The following is a 17,338-nucleotide window of genomic DNA, read 5'->3' on the forward strand; positions in this document are numbered from 1 at the left end:
TGGACATGTCGGGCTTGTCACTGAGAGACTGAGGTTGTCTCCACTTTAAATCACACGCAGCTCCAGCAGACCTTCACTTTGTGCAACCTCTCTTCCTCCTCCAACGAGCTCTTCTCTCCTCCTCTCTTATCGCTCTGTATTTCTAGCTCCTCAGCGCCGTCCGCAATCCATTTTTTCTCCCTTTGATTAACGAGCGAAAGCCCAACAGACAAGTCGCCATGGAGGCCATCAAGAAGAAGATGCAGATGCTGAAATTGGACAAGGAGAATGCCCTGGACCGGGCAGAGCAGGCCGAGACGGACCAGAAGGCAGCAGAGGAGAAATGCAAGCTGGTGGGTTTAACTTAATAACTAATGTTCGTTGTTAGAAGCACATTCATTGTAATGTCTAATTGAAAAAAATTAAAATATTGTTAGAAACATCTGAGTGATTGATACCTCCCTCAAATAACGTGTCCCTTAACCCATCAGGAACAAAAATAGTATAGCGGCTGTAATTATGGCAGTTCATAGACATTATTGTTTATACGCTGACATTCAACCTATCAAGTAGTTATTGGAGGCATGATTCACAAATGAAAAATAAATAGCTCCCTCAAATAGATGCCTCACATTTTGACGCCTCCCCTTTAACAGAAATATGGTAGGACTGTAACTGAAAATAATTCGGTCCATAGAGGCTATGTTCACGACCAGACAATAAAAACGTCAAGTAATTTTCAGATGTGTTACCCACTTGTGAGATATAAATGCCTCCCTTTTCGCGTCATGAAAAAAAAATGCATTATATACAGCAGTTAATACATGCTATTGTTCATACTTGAGCATTAATCTCATCAAGTAGTTGTCAGGTGCATAATCCACTTAACGCCTCTCTCAAATAGATGCCTCACTTATCAATACCACCTTTTTTCACATAAAAAGGTAATAATTTTGCTGTAATTCAGTTTACAGATGTTCGTGTTCACACTAAGGCATTAAAATGATCAATATTCTGGCATGTTATCCAATGGATGCCTCTCTTTTTTGCATTAAAAATGTGTATAAACTGAAATTGTCATAGATGGCTTTAACACTAGGACATTAATGTCATCAAGTTGTTTCCTGCTGCCTCATTATGTATAAAATAAATAAATGCCTCCCTCAAATAGATTCCTCCTTTTTATAATCAGGAGGAAACAGATAGATACCAACTGCAATTAATTCAGTTCATTGCTGTCAAATAGCCAGATTGTTCACACATTGGCATTAAAGAGCAAATACGCATCGGAAAAATAAAGGCCTCCTTCAAATGCATGCCTCTTTAATGACTAATTACTTAAGTTCATAGACACTATTGTTCACACACGGACAATAAAGCATTGGGGCTTCACCCACTTAAATAAAGGCCTCCCTCAAATAGATGCTTCCCTGTTGAACTTTGTGGCCAGAACAGCAGAACCCAGTGAGGCACGTAAGCAGCCTCTCAGTTTAATTACATTGCGAAGACTTATCGCATTTTGTAAACGATTAGAGTGGCGTTTAAAGCTCCTAGCAGACTGATACGTGGTCGGTCCGCAATGTTGTATGCGCCTCCCTTCAACGAAAGGCCACTCGATAGGAGCAAAGTGGAGCGTCGAGATGTAAGATTATCCCAGAGGTGGCTAAAAAAAGACAATTACTGCTCTGTGGGAGACGGTGTCAACACTGTGATGTGCTAGGAATGACAGAGAGGCACAAACAAAGCCAGGAGCCTCTATTAAATCAAGTGGAAGCCCCCTAACCTCCATAAGTGAGCACTCAGTTGCCCACCGAGCTCATCTTCCACATAGGGAAGAGTCAGCATGAAATCCTAGACGATGAAGTGTTTGTTTGCGCTTTCTTAGCTATTCTTGGCCAACCTCAAGTGTGCGGCGGATGACAAAATACGCCATCAACGTCCACCAGCTGCAGTTTAGCCACGTTCCTCATGGAGGGTCTACCCCAGTTGGAGCCGCATCACACCAAAGTCCTGCCATCAACTCACTGGATGTTCTGCCATGTTGGTTGTGTCAATCCTCAACCACTATGTGAACCAGAATAGCACATTGAGTTGGGTGCAGTGGAGACCTCCGGCTCTGGAGGTGCAGCTCCATCTGGTGGGTCGCTGCCCTACTCGGTTCCTGATGTATCCATGAAGTCAGACAATAGATAGATAATAGATTTTTTTTTTTTATTACTAACAGTGGCCATCCCTCTAAAATAAATAAATGCCTCCCTCAAATAGACCTTTTGTAGTATTGGCAATAATCTGTGTGCTATTGTTCACACACAGAATAAAGATTTTATAGTAGTTGCCGGTTGCCTCATCCATTACAAACAAATAAACACCTCTCTCTAGTCGATGGCTCCTTTTTCTAACCAAGAAAAAAGGGCTGTAACTGTAATCCCCTCAGTTGATAGACACTGTGTCGGACATTAACTGTATTTCAGTTCATAGATTGTTATTGTTCACACACATCCAAAAAGTAAATTGCTGAGCTTATCAAGTAGCTGCTTGGTGCTTCATCCTAAACACCTCCATCAAATGAATGCATCAATTTTCCCATCAGGAAATAAAAGGGCAGTGAATGTAGAGTAATTATTTACTAATAGTTTACTGCTGAGCTCATGTATGTATTCCCCTGGTGCCTCATCCACTTACTTTGTAAGATGAAAAACACCTCCTTCAAATTGACAGCTCCGTCGCAATGAGAAACAAAATGGCTAGTAAATGGAATTACTGCTGAGACCATCAAAGTGTTTCATCCACTTAAGATAAATACGGTAAATGCTTAGGAATGACCAGTAACTGCTAAGCAAATCATATACATACTTAATAAATGGTGGCGTGGCTCAGAAGAATGGTGGTCGTCTCCCAATCCAGAGGACGTGGGTTCGATCCCATGCCATTGTGACCATGCATGTCGAAGTACCCTTGAGCAAGATACTGAACCCCCAGTTTTTCCTGATCCTGCGTCATCAGTAGGTGAATGGGTAGTCGAATGTAAAGCGCTTTGAGGGCCTTGTAAGGTGGAAAAGTGCTATATAAAGGAAAATTGCCATTTAACACAATACAATACATATATATGACTGCTGAGCCCATTTGAACTTTCGTACTAACCAAAACAGCAGCACTTACCAGAGCAGAGCAAACACATTTTGTCATATAACAGTAATATTGTTTCATATTACTCACAAAAAAAAATAGATGGCTGGCCCCAAGGAGACGTCTGCCACCCACCATGTGCACTTGATTGAATAAATGCTACACAAATAATTGAAGGATGTCCCCTTCTGTCATCCTCAAAACATTCATTATAATTATTAGGTTTAATATATTGTATTATTTACCATGAGAGAATAAAAATAGATAACTCATCCCTAATAGTCGCTTCCCCTATACTTAGATAAATGTCTACAGCCACTATTATATTAAATAATTTCTAATATAATTGCATCTCCATCTACAGTTGATTCATTAAACAAAGCTACACCATTAATGAATGTCCATTTCTGCTTTCCTCAAAACCCCGGAAATCATAATTTGTAATATACCACAACGGATGTTTCATATTATTATTTTTGAAATGAATACTGTACGTACAATACAGTCTTAGATAGATAGACACAACATGCTCCCAGCCATTGACAATATGATAGAATTTCAGCTCCTGACATCCTCCAAAACAAAAAATACATCGTAATTGTATTCTAAAAAAATTAATTCCTCCCCTCATCTACAGTTGATAAATGCTATAAAATTAATGTCCACTTACGCCTTCTTCAAAACCCCAAAATCATAAATTGCAATAGAGTGTGAATATTGTTTTATTTATTTTAAGAAAATGAATGTCTCAACCCTAATCGACACAACTCACCACAATTGCATAATGCCCCCAGCCAATTTTATTCTGATCAATTGGTTCAGGGTCGTACAATATTTAAATTTTTTACAATTTTTTTTTTTAAAAATCGGTGATCATGAACTGTAATGTCTTAATTAGCCCGATCGACATTGCATGTTATAATTAATGTTTATCAGGACTTCTTTGTTTGTTTGTTTTGTGTTTGTTTCAATTACACGTGTTGTTTAGGCTTTTCTTGGGCCAGGCCAGTCCCTATCCCCCGCAAATAGCGGCAGTCAACTGTTAAAGTACAAATACAATTCCAAAAAAGTTGGGACGCTATACAAATTGTGAATAAAAACTGAATGCAATTATGTGGAAGTGCCAAATTTCAATATTTTGTTCAGAACAGAACATAGAGAACAAGTCAAAAGTTTAAACTAAGAAAATGTATAATTTTAAAGGAAAATGATGTTGATTGTAAATTTCATGGTGCCGACAAATCAAAAAAAAGTTGGGACAGGTAGCAATAAGAGGCTGGAAAAGTCAATTGCACTTATAAAAAAAAACAGCTGGTAGACCAGTTACCACTAATGAGGTCCATTGGTAACTTGATTGGAGTATAAAAAGAGCTTCTCGGAGTGGCAGTGTCTCTTAAAAGCGAAGATGGGTAGAGAACCACCAATTCCTCCAATGATGCGCAGAAAGATAAATTGCAAAGAGGTTGAAGTAATCTTCTACAATGCATAACATCATCCAAAGATTCAGAGAATCTGGAACAATCTCTGTGCGTAAGGGTCAAGGCCGAAAAATCCTACTTGGATGCCCATGATCTTCGGGCCCTTAAACGGCACTGCACCGCAAACAGGAATGCTTTACTCTAAGGGAAGTCACAGAAAGGGCTCAGCAATACTTCCAGAAAACATTGTGGGTGAACACAATCCACCGTGCCAGCCGCCGTTGCCAGATGAAACTCGCCAGTACAAAGAAGAAGCCATTTCTAAAGCAGACCAAGAAGCGCAGGCGTTTCTCTATGCCAGGGGTTATTTAAAATGGAGTGTGGCAAAGTGGAAACCTGTTTTGTGGTCAGACCAATCACGATTCCAAGTTCTTTGTGGAAAACTGGGGCGCTATATCATACTGACTAAAGAGGACAAGGACAACCCAAGTTGTTATCAGCACTCAGTTTATAAGCCTGCATCTCTGATGGTATAGGGTTGCATGAGTGTGTGTGGCATGGGCAGCTTCCACATCTGGAAAGGCATCGTCAATGCAGAAAGGTATATTCAGATTGGAGAACAAAACATGCTCCCATCCGGGCATCATCACTTTCAGAGAAGATCTTGCATTTCTCAACACGATAATGCCAGACCACATGCAGCACCAATTACAACATCATGGCTGCATAGGAAAAGGATCCGGGTATTGAAATGGCCAGCCTGCAGTCCACTTCTTTCACTTATAGAGCACATCTGGCGCATCATAAAGGGGAAGGTGCAACAAAGAAAACCCAAGACAGTTGAACAGTTCGAGAGACGCGTGATAGACAAGAATGGGACAGCGATCCTATTTATTAACTTGAGAAACGTCTCCTCGATCCCCAAACGTTTGCAGACTGTTGTAAGAAGAAGAGGGGATGCCTCACAGCGGTGAAAATGGCCTTGTCCCAACTTTTTTGAGATTTGTTGACACCATGGAATTTTAAATCAACATAGTTTTCCCTTAAAATTATAAATGTTCTCAGTTGAAACTTTTGACCTGTTCTCTATGTTCTATTCTGAATAAAATATTACAATTTGGCACTTCCACTCAATTGCATTCATTTTTTTATTCACAATTTGTATAGTGTCTCAACTTTTTTGGAATTGGGTTTGTAAAAGCAAAAGTAAAAAAAGTAAAAATCAAACTCATTGATCTCTGATCGGTCCTGATCATGTAAAGAATAATTAATTATTAAATTATAGGACTTCAACTTCTAACATCATCCAACCCCCCGCCAACAAAATGTCATTTTATTATTAAAAAAATAATAATAATAATAATAATAACAAATCATGCCTCACCCATTTACAGCTGATGAAATAAATGCTACACTATTAACTGAAGAATTTCCACTTCTGACATTGACAAAGCATAAAAAAATATATAAATTGTAATATATTACTGGTAACATTGTTTCATATTATAAATAAAAAGGAGGAAAAAAATCCCCAGCTGCAGTTGATGAAATACATGCCTGTTGTGGCTATTGGACGTGTAACAGTACAGTAGACCAGCGGTACATTTGGTAGCAACTCTGCTTCTTTTCAACCTGTTCCTACCTTACGATGTGATGACAGATGATTCGCTCTGGTTTCTTTTGCGACTTAGCGATCCACAGTAACACCTGACTGATGTTTCAGCTGGAGGACGACCTGCAGGCTATGCAGAAGAAACTGAAGGGAACAGAAGATGAGCTGGACAAATACTCGGAGGCCCTGAAGGAAGCTCAAGAGAAACTGGAGCTGTCGGAGAAGACGGCCGCGGACGTGAGTTGGCCCGATGTGATGCCACTCGAGGCACATTTTCCACATGAGGGAACACTACGTTGTGGTCGGCTAACAAAGTATCCATTGACACATTTGCAGAGAGCCTTGGAGTAAAATTATCGGATGTGAATGCAGATGCTTGATTCAAAACAGAGCCTCTTTTCAATCATATTAGGTTGCTGTTAAATACAAAATTTTACAGCCACATAGATATAGCACTGTCACTTTAATGCTTAAAGAATCATAATGCTTCATAGTTTATTTAAAACTAAGGCAATTTTAAAAAAGATTTTACAGCACATAAACAAAGGTGCAAACTAGGACAAAACACACTAAATAGTAATACAATTAAAACAAATACAATAACGTAAAATGCATATGCAATACTGTATAAAAAAGTCCATGCATGCCAGTTCAATTGCTAAGGTTCTGTGGTATAAATTTAGGGATGGGCGAATACCGATACCAGATATGTATCGGCCCAATACCAGGCCTTACTTCAAGGTATCAGTAGCTTACTAACTTACTAACTAGGGGCGGCCGATACTATTATCGACCGCCCTCTTGTGGCTGTTTTATGATCAGGAAATAAAGGCATACATGTCTGACAGATGGCCTTTAAGATAAAAAGATAATAGAAAATTGCCATTAATTTCATACAATTTTAAGGGAAAATGCTTTAGTGGGTCATTGTTTGTTTTGGGGGGTTTTTTTGAAGTGGGGGAAATTTTATGTATCTAAATCACTAGTGGTATCGGTGCTTGGTATTGGTATCGGTGACTACTCAAGAGTTGAGTAAAAAAAAAGTGGTATCAAACATCTCTATCATAAATAATATATGTCAAGTGCCTCTGATTACACCCCCCCCCCAAAAAAAAATATATGTTATCGTCGGCTTTTCTCAACATTTTTTTTTCTAGCTGAAGCCTGAAGTTGCGTGCTAACAGTACTGACTGCTATATTGAACTGTTCATAATTCCGTCTACCTTGACTAAAGGCCTTATTCCATCTGAGGAAAAACAACAGCAGAGCATGATGCTTCACTGTAGGTATGGTGTTTTTTTGGTGATAAGCAGTGTTGTGTCTGTACTAAACATTCCTTTTGAAATGTTTTCATTGCACCATAAAAAAAAATCTTCCAAACACACGTGGCAAAATGTGTCATGGTGTTAATTCCAAAAGGCTTGTTAGCTGGAAACACTGCTCGTCACCAAAAGAACACCAAACCTACATACCATACCTAAGCATGGTGCTGTCAGCATGGCACGCAGTAGGGCTGCTTTTCTTTAGCTGGAGCTGAGCCAAGGGAGAGGGAATTATGAACAGTTCAAAATAGTACTTGTAGTCAGTGTGGGTACAAAACATTGTGGCTTCAGCTAGAAAGTAAAAATAATTGTCAGGAAAAGCCTACTAGAACAAATGAAATCCAATAGGAGTTAATCAGAGGTGTTTTAATGATGGCTGGTGAGTGCTGGCTCCATTTAATATGAGTTTGAATGTGATTGGTTAATTCTGAACAAAGCTGCATCTCCTGTTATAAGGGGGTGTGCACACTTGTGCAACTAGATAGTTTTGTTTTGTTTTTGTACTTTTTACTTGCCCTCGAGAAAAGTAAAAAAAAAACGGTTGAACTGTGCAGATTATAGGTTACAATAATATTGGGCAAAAGATTAAACATAGTTTATATTACTTACATCAATAGGTGATATGTAAATAAGACATGCAAAACACACACACACAAACACTTGGTAAGATAACAGCACTACAAAAAAGAAACAATACAGCTTTTTTTCATTAGTTTAAAAAAGGACACATCAATCAAACAAAATATTTTTGTTGTTGTTGTGCTGCATACTCCAAAGAAACAAACAAGAATGATTCTCTGCCTTTCATTGTGAGTATACACGGCAGCAGAAGTGCTTCTATTGGGAGTTCGTGGTGCGTTTTGTCTCAAGAGCAGACAAAAAGTGGGCCAGTCTGCAGTTGAACAGGAATGCCAGGAATGCGGGCTAAAGCAAACATACTGCACAGTCCAATGAAATCAACGTTTGGACCTTATTTGGAGCTGACATTACTCACTCATGCTACACTCTTAAACAGTATAACAAGAACATTGGATTCAAGGTTGGGATGTTGGGTTTTTATGAGGTGTACTTTTGCAGATTGCAAAAATGCGTAAATCCTGGTGAACAATCGTGTATTTTAGGAGTTCCAGACAAAACTCACTCAGGAGCATCACGCTACCTCGAACATGAGAGATAAGAAAAAAAACAGGTATCAGCTTGTGAACGTCACATGTCCAAACACAGAAAACAGGTCAGCCGTGATCGGTATTGTGATGTCATTTTCAGTCGACAGCAACAGGCACAATGGCCGCCCTCTGAAATGTTTTTTTTAAGAAGAAAAACAACAACGGATTTTGTTGCTTTAACTCATTTTTCACAAACACAATATTCATCAGAATGCTCTGTTTAGACTAGACTTAACATTTTATTGTTAAGACGATTTTTGACTTGACTTTACCTTCAACAAAAAATTAAAATAAAAACTGCACTTAAATAATTATTCAATTATATTGCACATAAAAGTCAAACACTGTAACTCAAAAAAAGTTTTAAAACAAAGAATAAATGATTTGTACTAAAAAGTTCAATACAAGTGGTTCTACTACTGCACTGGCAATTACTGTCCTAGATTAAAAATGTGTAAAAAAACTGTTTTGACTGGGCTATGTCATTCCAACAACTTGATATTTAGTCGTTCAAACATATTGATGAAGTCATTTGTGCGTATTGGTAAAATGTAGGCCAAATGCTAAAGCCATATAATTTCCCCCCATAATGCCATATTAATTTTCGTGATGCCATGTGCACGTCAATAGCTTGTGGCAATATGGGAAATAATCTAATGTTTTAGCATTTAGCTTACGTTTTACCAATACGTTCAAATGACTTTACCAAGACCTTCGAGCGACTTTATCAATACGCTTGAACAACTTTGCTGTAGGTTACAAAAAAAAAAATCTCTTTACTCCACAATGGCAGTTTTTAAGCTTCTGGACTAGATAGATGGACGCACATTTATGATGCTTTTTTTTTGTGTGCCTACAGTATGAAAGGCACAACACGGCCTCAAAGCTTAGCAACCGTTTCAAGAACTTACAATGAAAAAGGGCGTAAGGACTTATTTCCTCATTCAGTCAGTGGCAGATGATGACAAATAAATGTGGGAATAAAGCAAAAATGAGGAAGGAAAAGGAGTGGGGGTGAGTGGGTGAGTGGGTGAAGGGCCGATGGGGTAATGCATAGCCGCCTGATGGCTGTGGGCCCGAATCAATTGACATTCCACAAAACTGTGGAGGGTCAACAAGCCCACTCGAGTGAATGAGGATTACAAGCACCCCCCCCCCCCCCCATCTACTAACTCGACTTCCCTTCTTATTCGTCACCCCACTGAGACAACGTCACTCCTTTCCCATATGAATCAGCTACTGAATCATATCAGACGCCCCTTTCCAAAAAACACACCCCTTTAATCAGAACACAAAAATGCATTCTCCTTATAAGTCCACACTTGCCAAACTATTACACAGTCACTCACGCAGAGGCGGACTTTGCTCACCTTATTTGTTGCGCATGCTCACACTGGCACACAAAAGAAAGAACTTCCTCCCCTTTTTGCGCCCTGTGACGTCACCCGGACCCAAACTCTTCCCAGGATTGGATGAACTGGCCATAAATTTCCCTGCATAACCTCCCTCCCTCCTCCCTCCCTCCTTGCACATCTCCACACTTCCCGCAACGTCCCTTATTTCCTGCCCGGGGAGGAGCAGAAAAAGCAGAAAGAAAAAAAAAAGTTTTCCGCAAGAAAAAAAAAGTTTTTGTGCAAGGCATACCGGCCGCAAAATCTCCGCTTTTTGGGGCGCTTGGAGGCTCGTTCTTGCTGGTTTCTTCGCATTGTTGATCGGGCAATTCAAGGAGAATAATGGAGACTGTGAAGAAGAAAATTCAAGCCCTGCAGCAGCAAGTTGATGAGGCGGATGAACGCGCAATGGCCGTCCAAAGGGAGCTGGACACGGAGAGGGAGCTGCGCGAAAAAGTGAGCTTTTCACCGTAGAAATCCATCTTTTTCCTCCATTATTTTCACTATTCACGAAGCCTGAGCCTAAAACCCCCCACTGTAGCCTATACCATAAAGTAAAGCAGCACACCGAGATGATGCTTAACTGAAAATGGAGTTTTACAGCAGAAGCCCCACCCTATAATTTGTTGAAACCCTTTAATTTTTAATTGTAAAAGTGGGTGAAACGGCAGCAGAGGACCGTTTCCTGACTCGTTTGGGGTGTGTTATGTAACTGAAAGTTGCTCTCTGTTCAATTGGAATGTATTAATCAATAGAAGAAAAAACAGATGGAACACCACTGTATGCAATCAAAAGTGTGTCAGATGTAACTATTTGCGTTAATTTAGAGAGAATTTCATTGATGGCCGTTGAGGTTTTTTTATTTTTATTTTTATTTATTTTTTATAACAAATGCAGTGAATACTGGATAGAGGCCACTGGATAAAATTTGGTTATAATTTGATATTGTTAATGTTTTTTCTTCTAATGTTGCAGAGATTTTTTTAGATAAATTTGTCAATATTTTAAAATAAATTTAATGTATATTTATTTACTGTTGTATATTATCACTATTGTACTTCTTTATACTGTTTCAGTTTTATATTTTAATAAAATTATCTACTCTAGATTTTAAATTAGATATTTAATTTATATTTTACAATTCCCTTATAATTACTTTTCGATATAGTTGTAAATTCATATATTGTAGTTCTATATTTAATACCAAATTTTATTTGACATATTAAAACTAACATTTTATACATTTATTTAATAATTTATTTGCTTATATTTTCCCATATTGTTATAAAATCATTTTATTTGTTATTATTATTATTTTTAAACTAATTTAACAATTTCATCTTCTCTAATAAAATGTTATGTATACATTTTTTTTAAAGATGCACTATATTTTTTTATTTAAAAAATGTCAAATTTGTTCTTATATATAGATTCTCTGTTCTACTTGTATTGCATATTTTAGTTGTTTAAAAAATATATTTTTAATACAATTTTTATTTTATTTTTAAACACAATTATTGACATTTATTTTATTTATTGTTTGTTTTTATCCTATTATGAACTTAAAATGGTGCCTAGTGAGATACCCAGCATGGCACCTGAAAAATACTCTTAACTTCAATTAAGTCTTAAGGCTAACTTAAATAAGTCATTTTAGAACTTATCATGAATTGATGAGGCTCCAACTGTAAATTAAATCAAAAAACTTGTTGAGCCAAACATTCAAAATGGACACCCAGTCCTTAACAGGAAGTGGCCATCAGACTGTGTTATCAGCGCCACAGGAAGCAGGCCCCGACAATGCACCATCCCTAACATCCAGGGTAGGGTCAGGAAAAGGAGTGAGTGAGTGAGGAGGAGCTCGCGGGAACATGCACAGTGACGCCAGCTGTGCCTCTAGGATTACATCACCAGCAGTCGCGTTTGTAGGCCATCTGCAGTAGGTCAAGCTACAGGAATTCCAAGTGATGTCACTCATTTGCATCAAACAAACAATCACCTGAGGAAAGAGGAGGGGGGATATTTAGGCCAGTGCTGGTGGTCTCTGCAATTTCCTTCGTCTCCGGATAAAGCCGTGTTTCCTGTTTTAACTGTGACATCTCCCTCCCTCCCTGTGCCGCAACAGGCGGAAGGTGATGTGGCGTCCCTGAACCGTAGAATCCAGCTGGTGGAGGAGGAGCTGGACCGGGCCCAGGAGAGGCTGGCCACGGCCCTGCAGAAGCTGGAGGAGGCCGAGAAGGCGGCAGACGAGAGCGAGAGGTGATGGCCGCAGCGGGATTACGTTACTCATAATGCCTAAGCACAAAAAAAAAAAACATTGCATCATGTTTTTGTGTGGAAACATCTCTATCTGTGCTTTATATATATATATATATATATAAAAAAAGGCTTTGCATGCAGCACACCATAAGCTTCCCGTCACCATTTGGCTCAGAAGTTTAACCTTGTTAGTTTTTCCCTTGTAGCACACCATAAGCTCATTTCCTGTTAGCATTCTGCTAGCAAGTTTAGCTTTGTTTGAATTTTGCACTTTCATCACACCATTAGCTCGTTTCCTGTTCGTGTCTGGCTAACACAGACACAGCTTTGCTAGCTTTTCTGTAGTAGCACAAGTAATCTCAGTTGCTAACCAAAACAGCAGCACCTATTCATGCACATGAAGTGATTGTCGGATATAAAGTGTGGAGTCTTACCCCATGTTGTAAACAACTTTCCTGCGCAGTATAAGGGAGGAGCGGACATTAATGCTAACGATTAGTGCTCCCTCTGGACTGTGACATGTGGTCGCTCTGCAATGTTGTCTGTCCATGTTTATGTTACATAGAGCTATGCCACTTACCTGTTCCACTGCATTTATTTTTGTTGTGTATTACTGTATTAATTGATGCCATTTGCAGTTCAATAGTAATAATATTAATGTCAAAATATTCAATCAATTTGCTTTATGTTGGTCACCGTCACCCTTTGCAGAGGCATGAAGGTGGTGGAGAACAGAGCCATGAAAGATGAGGAGAAGATGGAGATCCAGGAGCTGCAGCTCAAGGAGGCCAAACACATCGCAGAGGAGGCCGACCGCAAATACGAGGAGGTATGAAAGTGATCTGTATGCGTTGTCGCAAATGTGTGTGTGTGCTGTACTTCATGCGTTTTTGTCTGTACGTATGTGTGTGTGTCAACAGGTGGCTCGTAAGATGGTGATCCTCGAGAGCGACCTAGAGAGAGCAGAGGAGAGGGCGGAGGTTGCAGAAGTGTAAGGGGTTTTGGATCATTTTTATATTTTTGTTAGGGTAGCAAAATGATTCACTTAATAATGGACAACAATGGTAATTGATTATCAAATTCATCGACAAGTATTTTGCGAATTGATTAATCGTTTAGAGCCATTGTTTCATTTAAAATTCCAAATCCTCAGATTTCTGAAGTCTCCCATGACTGATTATCTTTGTGTTGAAGTAAAATAAGTCATTTGCAAACAACTGCTTTTACTTTGAAAAACTATGTGATCGTCATTTTTGACTATATTTATATATTTATTATAGACCAAACCAGCAACTGAATCACAATCAATTTATAGTGAGAAAAAAGGTCAGTTTAATTAATTATGATTATCACATAATAATAATCAGAATTATTTTACGATTAAGGCCATACTGTATAAATAATCTTGACTTGACACAACGATAATCATTATTTGTAGCCATTTTCATTTAAAAAAAAATGTATTTGTAGGTTTTTGGGATGTCTGCATTCAGTTTTATCCCAAAAACATGCAAATAAAATAATGGGGGGGCTAGTGCTGTCAAAGTTAAAGCGTTAATGAATTAATTAATTACAAAAAATTATCGCATTAACGCAGATTAATCGCACTATTAACTTTAACTGACAGCGGATGGTTACGTTAAAGGTAGCACAGTTTGTGTTTGAGCACTACATGCACTAAAGTAAAGCGTTTAATAAATGTTTGCGTATGACATTCAGAATATTTGTTCATGTCAAATTATCGGGGTAATTTTCCCCCCCATTTTAAATTATGCAAGTAATTAACTGATTAGAAAAACAGGAGGGTAAGCGTGTGCAGTGGATCAAAAAATGTTGAAGACGTCCTCATGACATTCAATGTCGAAAGCATTAACCCATAACTGGCGCTCTTTAAATTTGGCAAGCAAAAACATTTTGATAATAAGAATTTTTAATTAAGCGATGTGATTAATCTGATTAAAAATTTAACAGCTCTAAAAAAAAAAAATGGATGTAAGTATTTTTTAAATAGCATCGATATGTTAAACCTGAAGCAGCCTCATAAGTGTATATCAAACTAGTCGTGCTTCAAGTTAATAAGTACCCAAGAACTATAGCTCTTGTTTTAAAAAGGCTGGTGAGTACGTCACTCGCTTGACTGCTTACTTGCTGTTTATAAGGTTTTGTTTAATCAATAACCAACACCAAATAAACAACAATTATTGGTTAATAAATAGTTAAACATGCTTTTGAATGAATGAAAAATATTTGTTTTTATCCAATTAATCAATAGAATAATGGACTGCAGCCCTATTTGTTATATATACAGTTTGTTAATGACTTACAGCAGGGGTGAGCAATTTAAGGCCATATTAAGCATTTGATTGGGTTTTGCACGTACTGCCAAAAACAAATAAAGCATTAAATAATCTCAGAGAGAATAATGAACAATTCAGTGCTTGTGTTATACTTTTTTCATAAACTTGAAATGGTCCTTGGAGGACTTTTTTTCTCTCTTTTAAATAATTCCAACCCGCTGATTTTAAAACAGACTCAGCATAACACACCAGAACCAATCACGTTGTTGTCACTGCCCCACAGGAAGTGTAGCGACCTGGAGGAAGAGCTGAAAAACGTCACCAACAACCTGAAGTCCCTTGAGGCCCAGTCTGACAAGGCAAGAATTATATTTTGTTTTATTACTGCCACCAAGCACAAAGCCTTTGACCAATTCACGTATGTGTCCCATTTGCAAATCAGGAAAAAGTATGTATAGAGGAATTTGTTTTGTCTTTTTAACATTCAAGTCACAATGGAAGCAATCCTGCTCAGAATCCAAATGGTACAGTCCTCTCCGCCTAGTCTTTATGCCATTTTCTAGGAACCAGGAATGCTAGCTAATGTATGAAATGACATACTAACATACGATTTTAACTTTATTCCTAGGAATTTTATTTTGGCGCAAAGAAAGCGCTCACCACGTCACAAACCGGGAAGTAGCCCACTAGTTAACATAAGAACAGACAAAATGCAACTTTAACTTTATTCAGAAGATTTTTTTTAATACATGATGGGAGAACTCCCCCATCACATAGCGCAAATGGTAGCTCCTTATGCTACTCTCCACGAATGAGTAAGTAGCTTGCAAGATACCGCATGGACAGACAAGCATTTAAACTTGATTTAGAAAAATTTGTCTCTTTTTGAATTATAGAAGAGCCCCACCACCACCACCCATAGTAGAAAGCAAATGGAACTTATGCTATATACTCCATGAACCAGGAAGTAATGCTAAAACATGGACACACAAGCCAACGCAATTTTTACTTTTCTTAGTGGAGTTTTGCTTTTCGTTTTCTTTGCTTTTATTTCTCTGCCCAGTATGTTAATCGTCATTTTATTTTACCACTCATTAAAATTGGCACTTTTGAGTTAGCATCCTTGTTTGTGGCTTCAATCAATGCCAGCTGCTACCTCATTCTTGTCATACTGCTGTAGGCAAAAGCAGCCCCAGACCGATCAACACGAAATTCAGCTGACATGTCTATCTTAACAGGATGCATATAAAAGTCCCAGGAAGTCAGACATTTTGGTTTGAAGCAGCCATTTTGGATCAAATTCCCAGGCTTATACTTCATTTAATGAATTTGCCCAAATGAGCCCCAATTCAAAGCCACTATCCAAGGCAAATGGGCAAGGCTAACTTGCAATGTATTTTTGCCCACGGCGTGAAATGCGGGCGGAACATGGTGTCATTTTAAGAAGCATTTTGTTTGACGTGTGTTTTCTTGGCTTGGCAGTACTCTGAGAAAGAAGACAAATACGAGGAGGAGATCAAGGTCCTGAGTGACAGACTGAAGGAGGTCAGTGAGCGGCTGAATTCTATTATTCATTAAGAAGTCCATTCTAGCTGTCTTAATGGACCTTTCACTTGGTTTTTTTCTTAAAGGCGGAAACCCGTGCGGAATTTGCGGAAAGGACAGTGGCCAAGCTGGAAAAGTCCATAGATGATTTGGAAGGTTTGTTTTATTCCAACATTTCTTCACGTGTCAGTTTTCCCTCATCTTATTTTCCCTCTAAACCTGATCTGTCTGCTTCCTTTTCCTGCTTTTTGTTCTCCTCTGGTCCTGCTTTCCTATCTGCCTGCCTTCTGACCTTCAGACGAACTGTACAATCAGAAGCTGAGTTACAAGGCTATCAGCGAGGAGCTGGACCATGCCCTCAATGATATGAACACCTTGTAAAATAATAAAATAAAATAAAAAGCCTTCAGGCCACAGCTGCTGCTCTGTTTTCACTTTTGCTCTTTTTGCCTTCTGGCCTGGTGGTGGCAATGGTGGGGAAGCGCCTTTTCTCTCTTTATAGCTCTTGTTTTTCCTCTTAAAGCTCAATAAAGACACCTTCTATTTTACACTGTCTCCAGTCTTTCTGCTTTCCACAACACACAGTCCTATTTGTTGGTTGAACTTTTTATTTTTATTTTTAATCTGTGATCTTGTCATTGCATTGTATATCTGACCCTTTCATTCTTCCCCATTGCAGACAATCTAACGCATGCAAAAGAGGAAAACATAGGAATGCACCAAGTCCTGGACCAAACACTGCAGGAACTCAATAGTTTGTAAAAATGTCACCAAGAAGAAGCAATTCTGATGAAGTTTAAAGAGAAAACATTCCCTCCATTGCATCACTTTCAGCCCAACAATTACCACAACAATGATAGTAACACAGTTAGTCCTTTTTATATATTTATCGTTATTTGTCTTCCTCCCCGTCTCCCCCCACCCTTTTTTTTATAATGGTTTTGGGTCCATATGATATAAAATTTTGGTGCTGACTGATTTTGTTGAATAAAACCTGACAAGGATGACAATCATGCTGTTGTTGTTTATTACTTAAGATTTTCCCATGTGTGTAATATTCCAGGTATGCTGATCATTTTCAACATTTTTTATATACTTAACTTGGTTTATGGTGCACAATGACTCTGAGGACGTTTTGAAACCAACACTCAATGGCACAAAGAGGTGGTAAAAGTACGTTACTCACACTTTAGAGTGAATATTCATTCAACTCATTCAAAAAA

General features: G+C 38.4%; 1 protein-coding gene across 3 annotated transcripts; it reads left to right on the forward strand.

Annotated features, from left to right (window-relative positions):
- On the forward strand, positions 1-17,125 carry LOC147180930 (tropomyosin alpha-4 chain-like). 3 transcript variants are annotated; one of them, XM_086074956.1, is made up of 9 exons: positions 1-332; positions 6,247-6,372; positions 12,140-12,273; positions 12,985-13,102; positions 13,194-13,264; positions 14,854-14,929; positions 16,053-16,115; positions 16,202-16,271; positions 16,414-16,663. In XM_086074956.1, exons 1-9 carry the CDS (start codon positions 219-221, stop codon positions 16,494-16,496), a joined length of 855 nt encoding a protein of 284 aa, XP_085931082.1. In that variant the 5' UTR covers positions 1-218; the 3' UTR covers positions 16,497-16,663. The 3 variants fall into 3 exon arrangements, with proteins under 3 accessions (XP_085931082.1, XP_085931081.1, XP_085931083.1); XM_086074955.1 differs by lacking the exon at positions 16,414-16,663 and adding an exon at positions 16,795-17,125 and having other exon boundaries at positions 5-332; XM_086074957.1 differs by lacking the exons at positions 1-332; positions 6,247-6,372; positions 16,414-16,663 and adding exons at positions 10,118-10,470; positions 16,795-17,125.
- Positions 17,126-17,338: the final 213 nt, after the last annotated feature.

This window comes from Leptonotus elevatus, chromosome 1, assembly GCF_054856555.1.
Source record: "Leptonotus elevatus isolate MCC_2025b chromosome 1, RoL_Lele_1.0, whole genome shotgun sequence".
Taxonomy (NCBI): Eukaryota; Metazoa; Chordata; class Actinopteri; order Syngnathiformes; family Syngnathidae; genus Leptonotus; species Leptonotus elevatus.

Excerpts from the sequence above, each read along its gene's own strand:
- LOC147180930 (XM_086074956.1), top strand. The coding sequence starts at position 219 with ATGGAGGCCATCAAGAAGAAGATGCAGATGCTGAAATTGGACAAGGAG. Across the intron at positions 13,103-13,193 it reads CCGACCGCAAATACGAGGAG|GTGGCTCGTAAGATGGTGAT; the intron begins GTATGAAAGTGA and ends GTGTGTCAACAG. Across the intron at positions 16,116-16,201 it reads TGAGTGACAGACTGAAGGAG|GCGGAAACCCGTGCGGAATT; the intron begins GTCAGTGAGCGG and ends TTTTTCTTAAAG.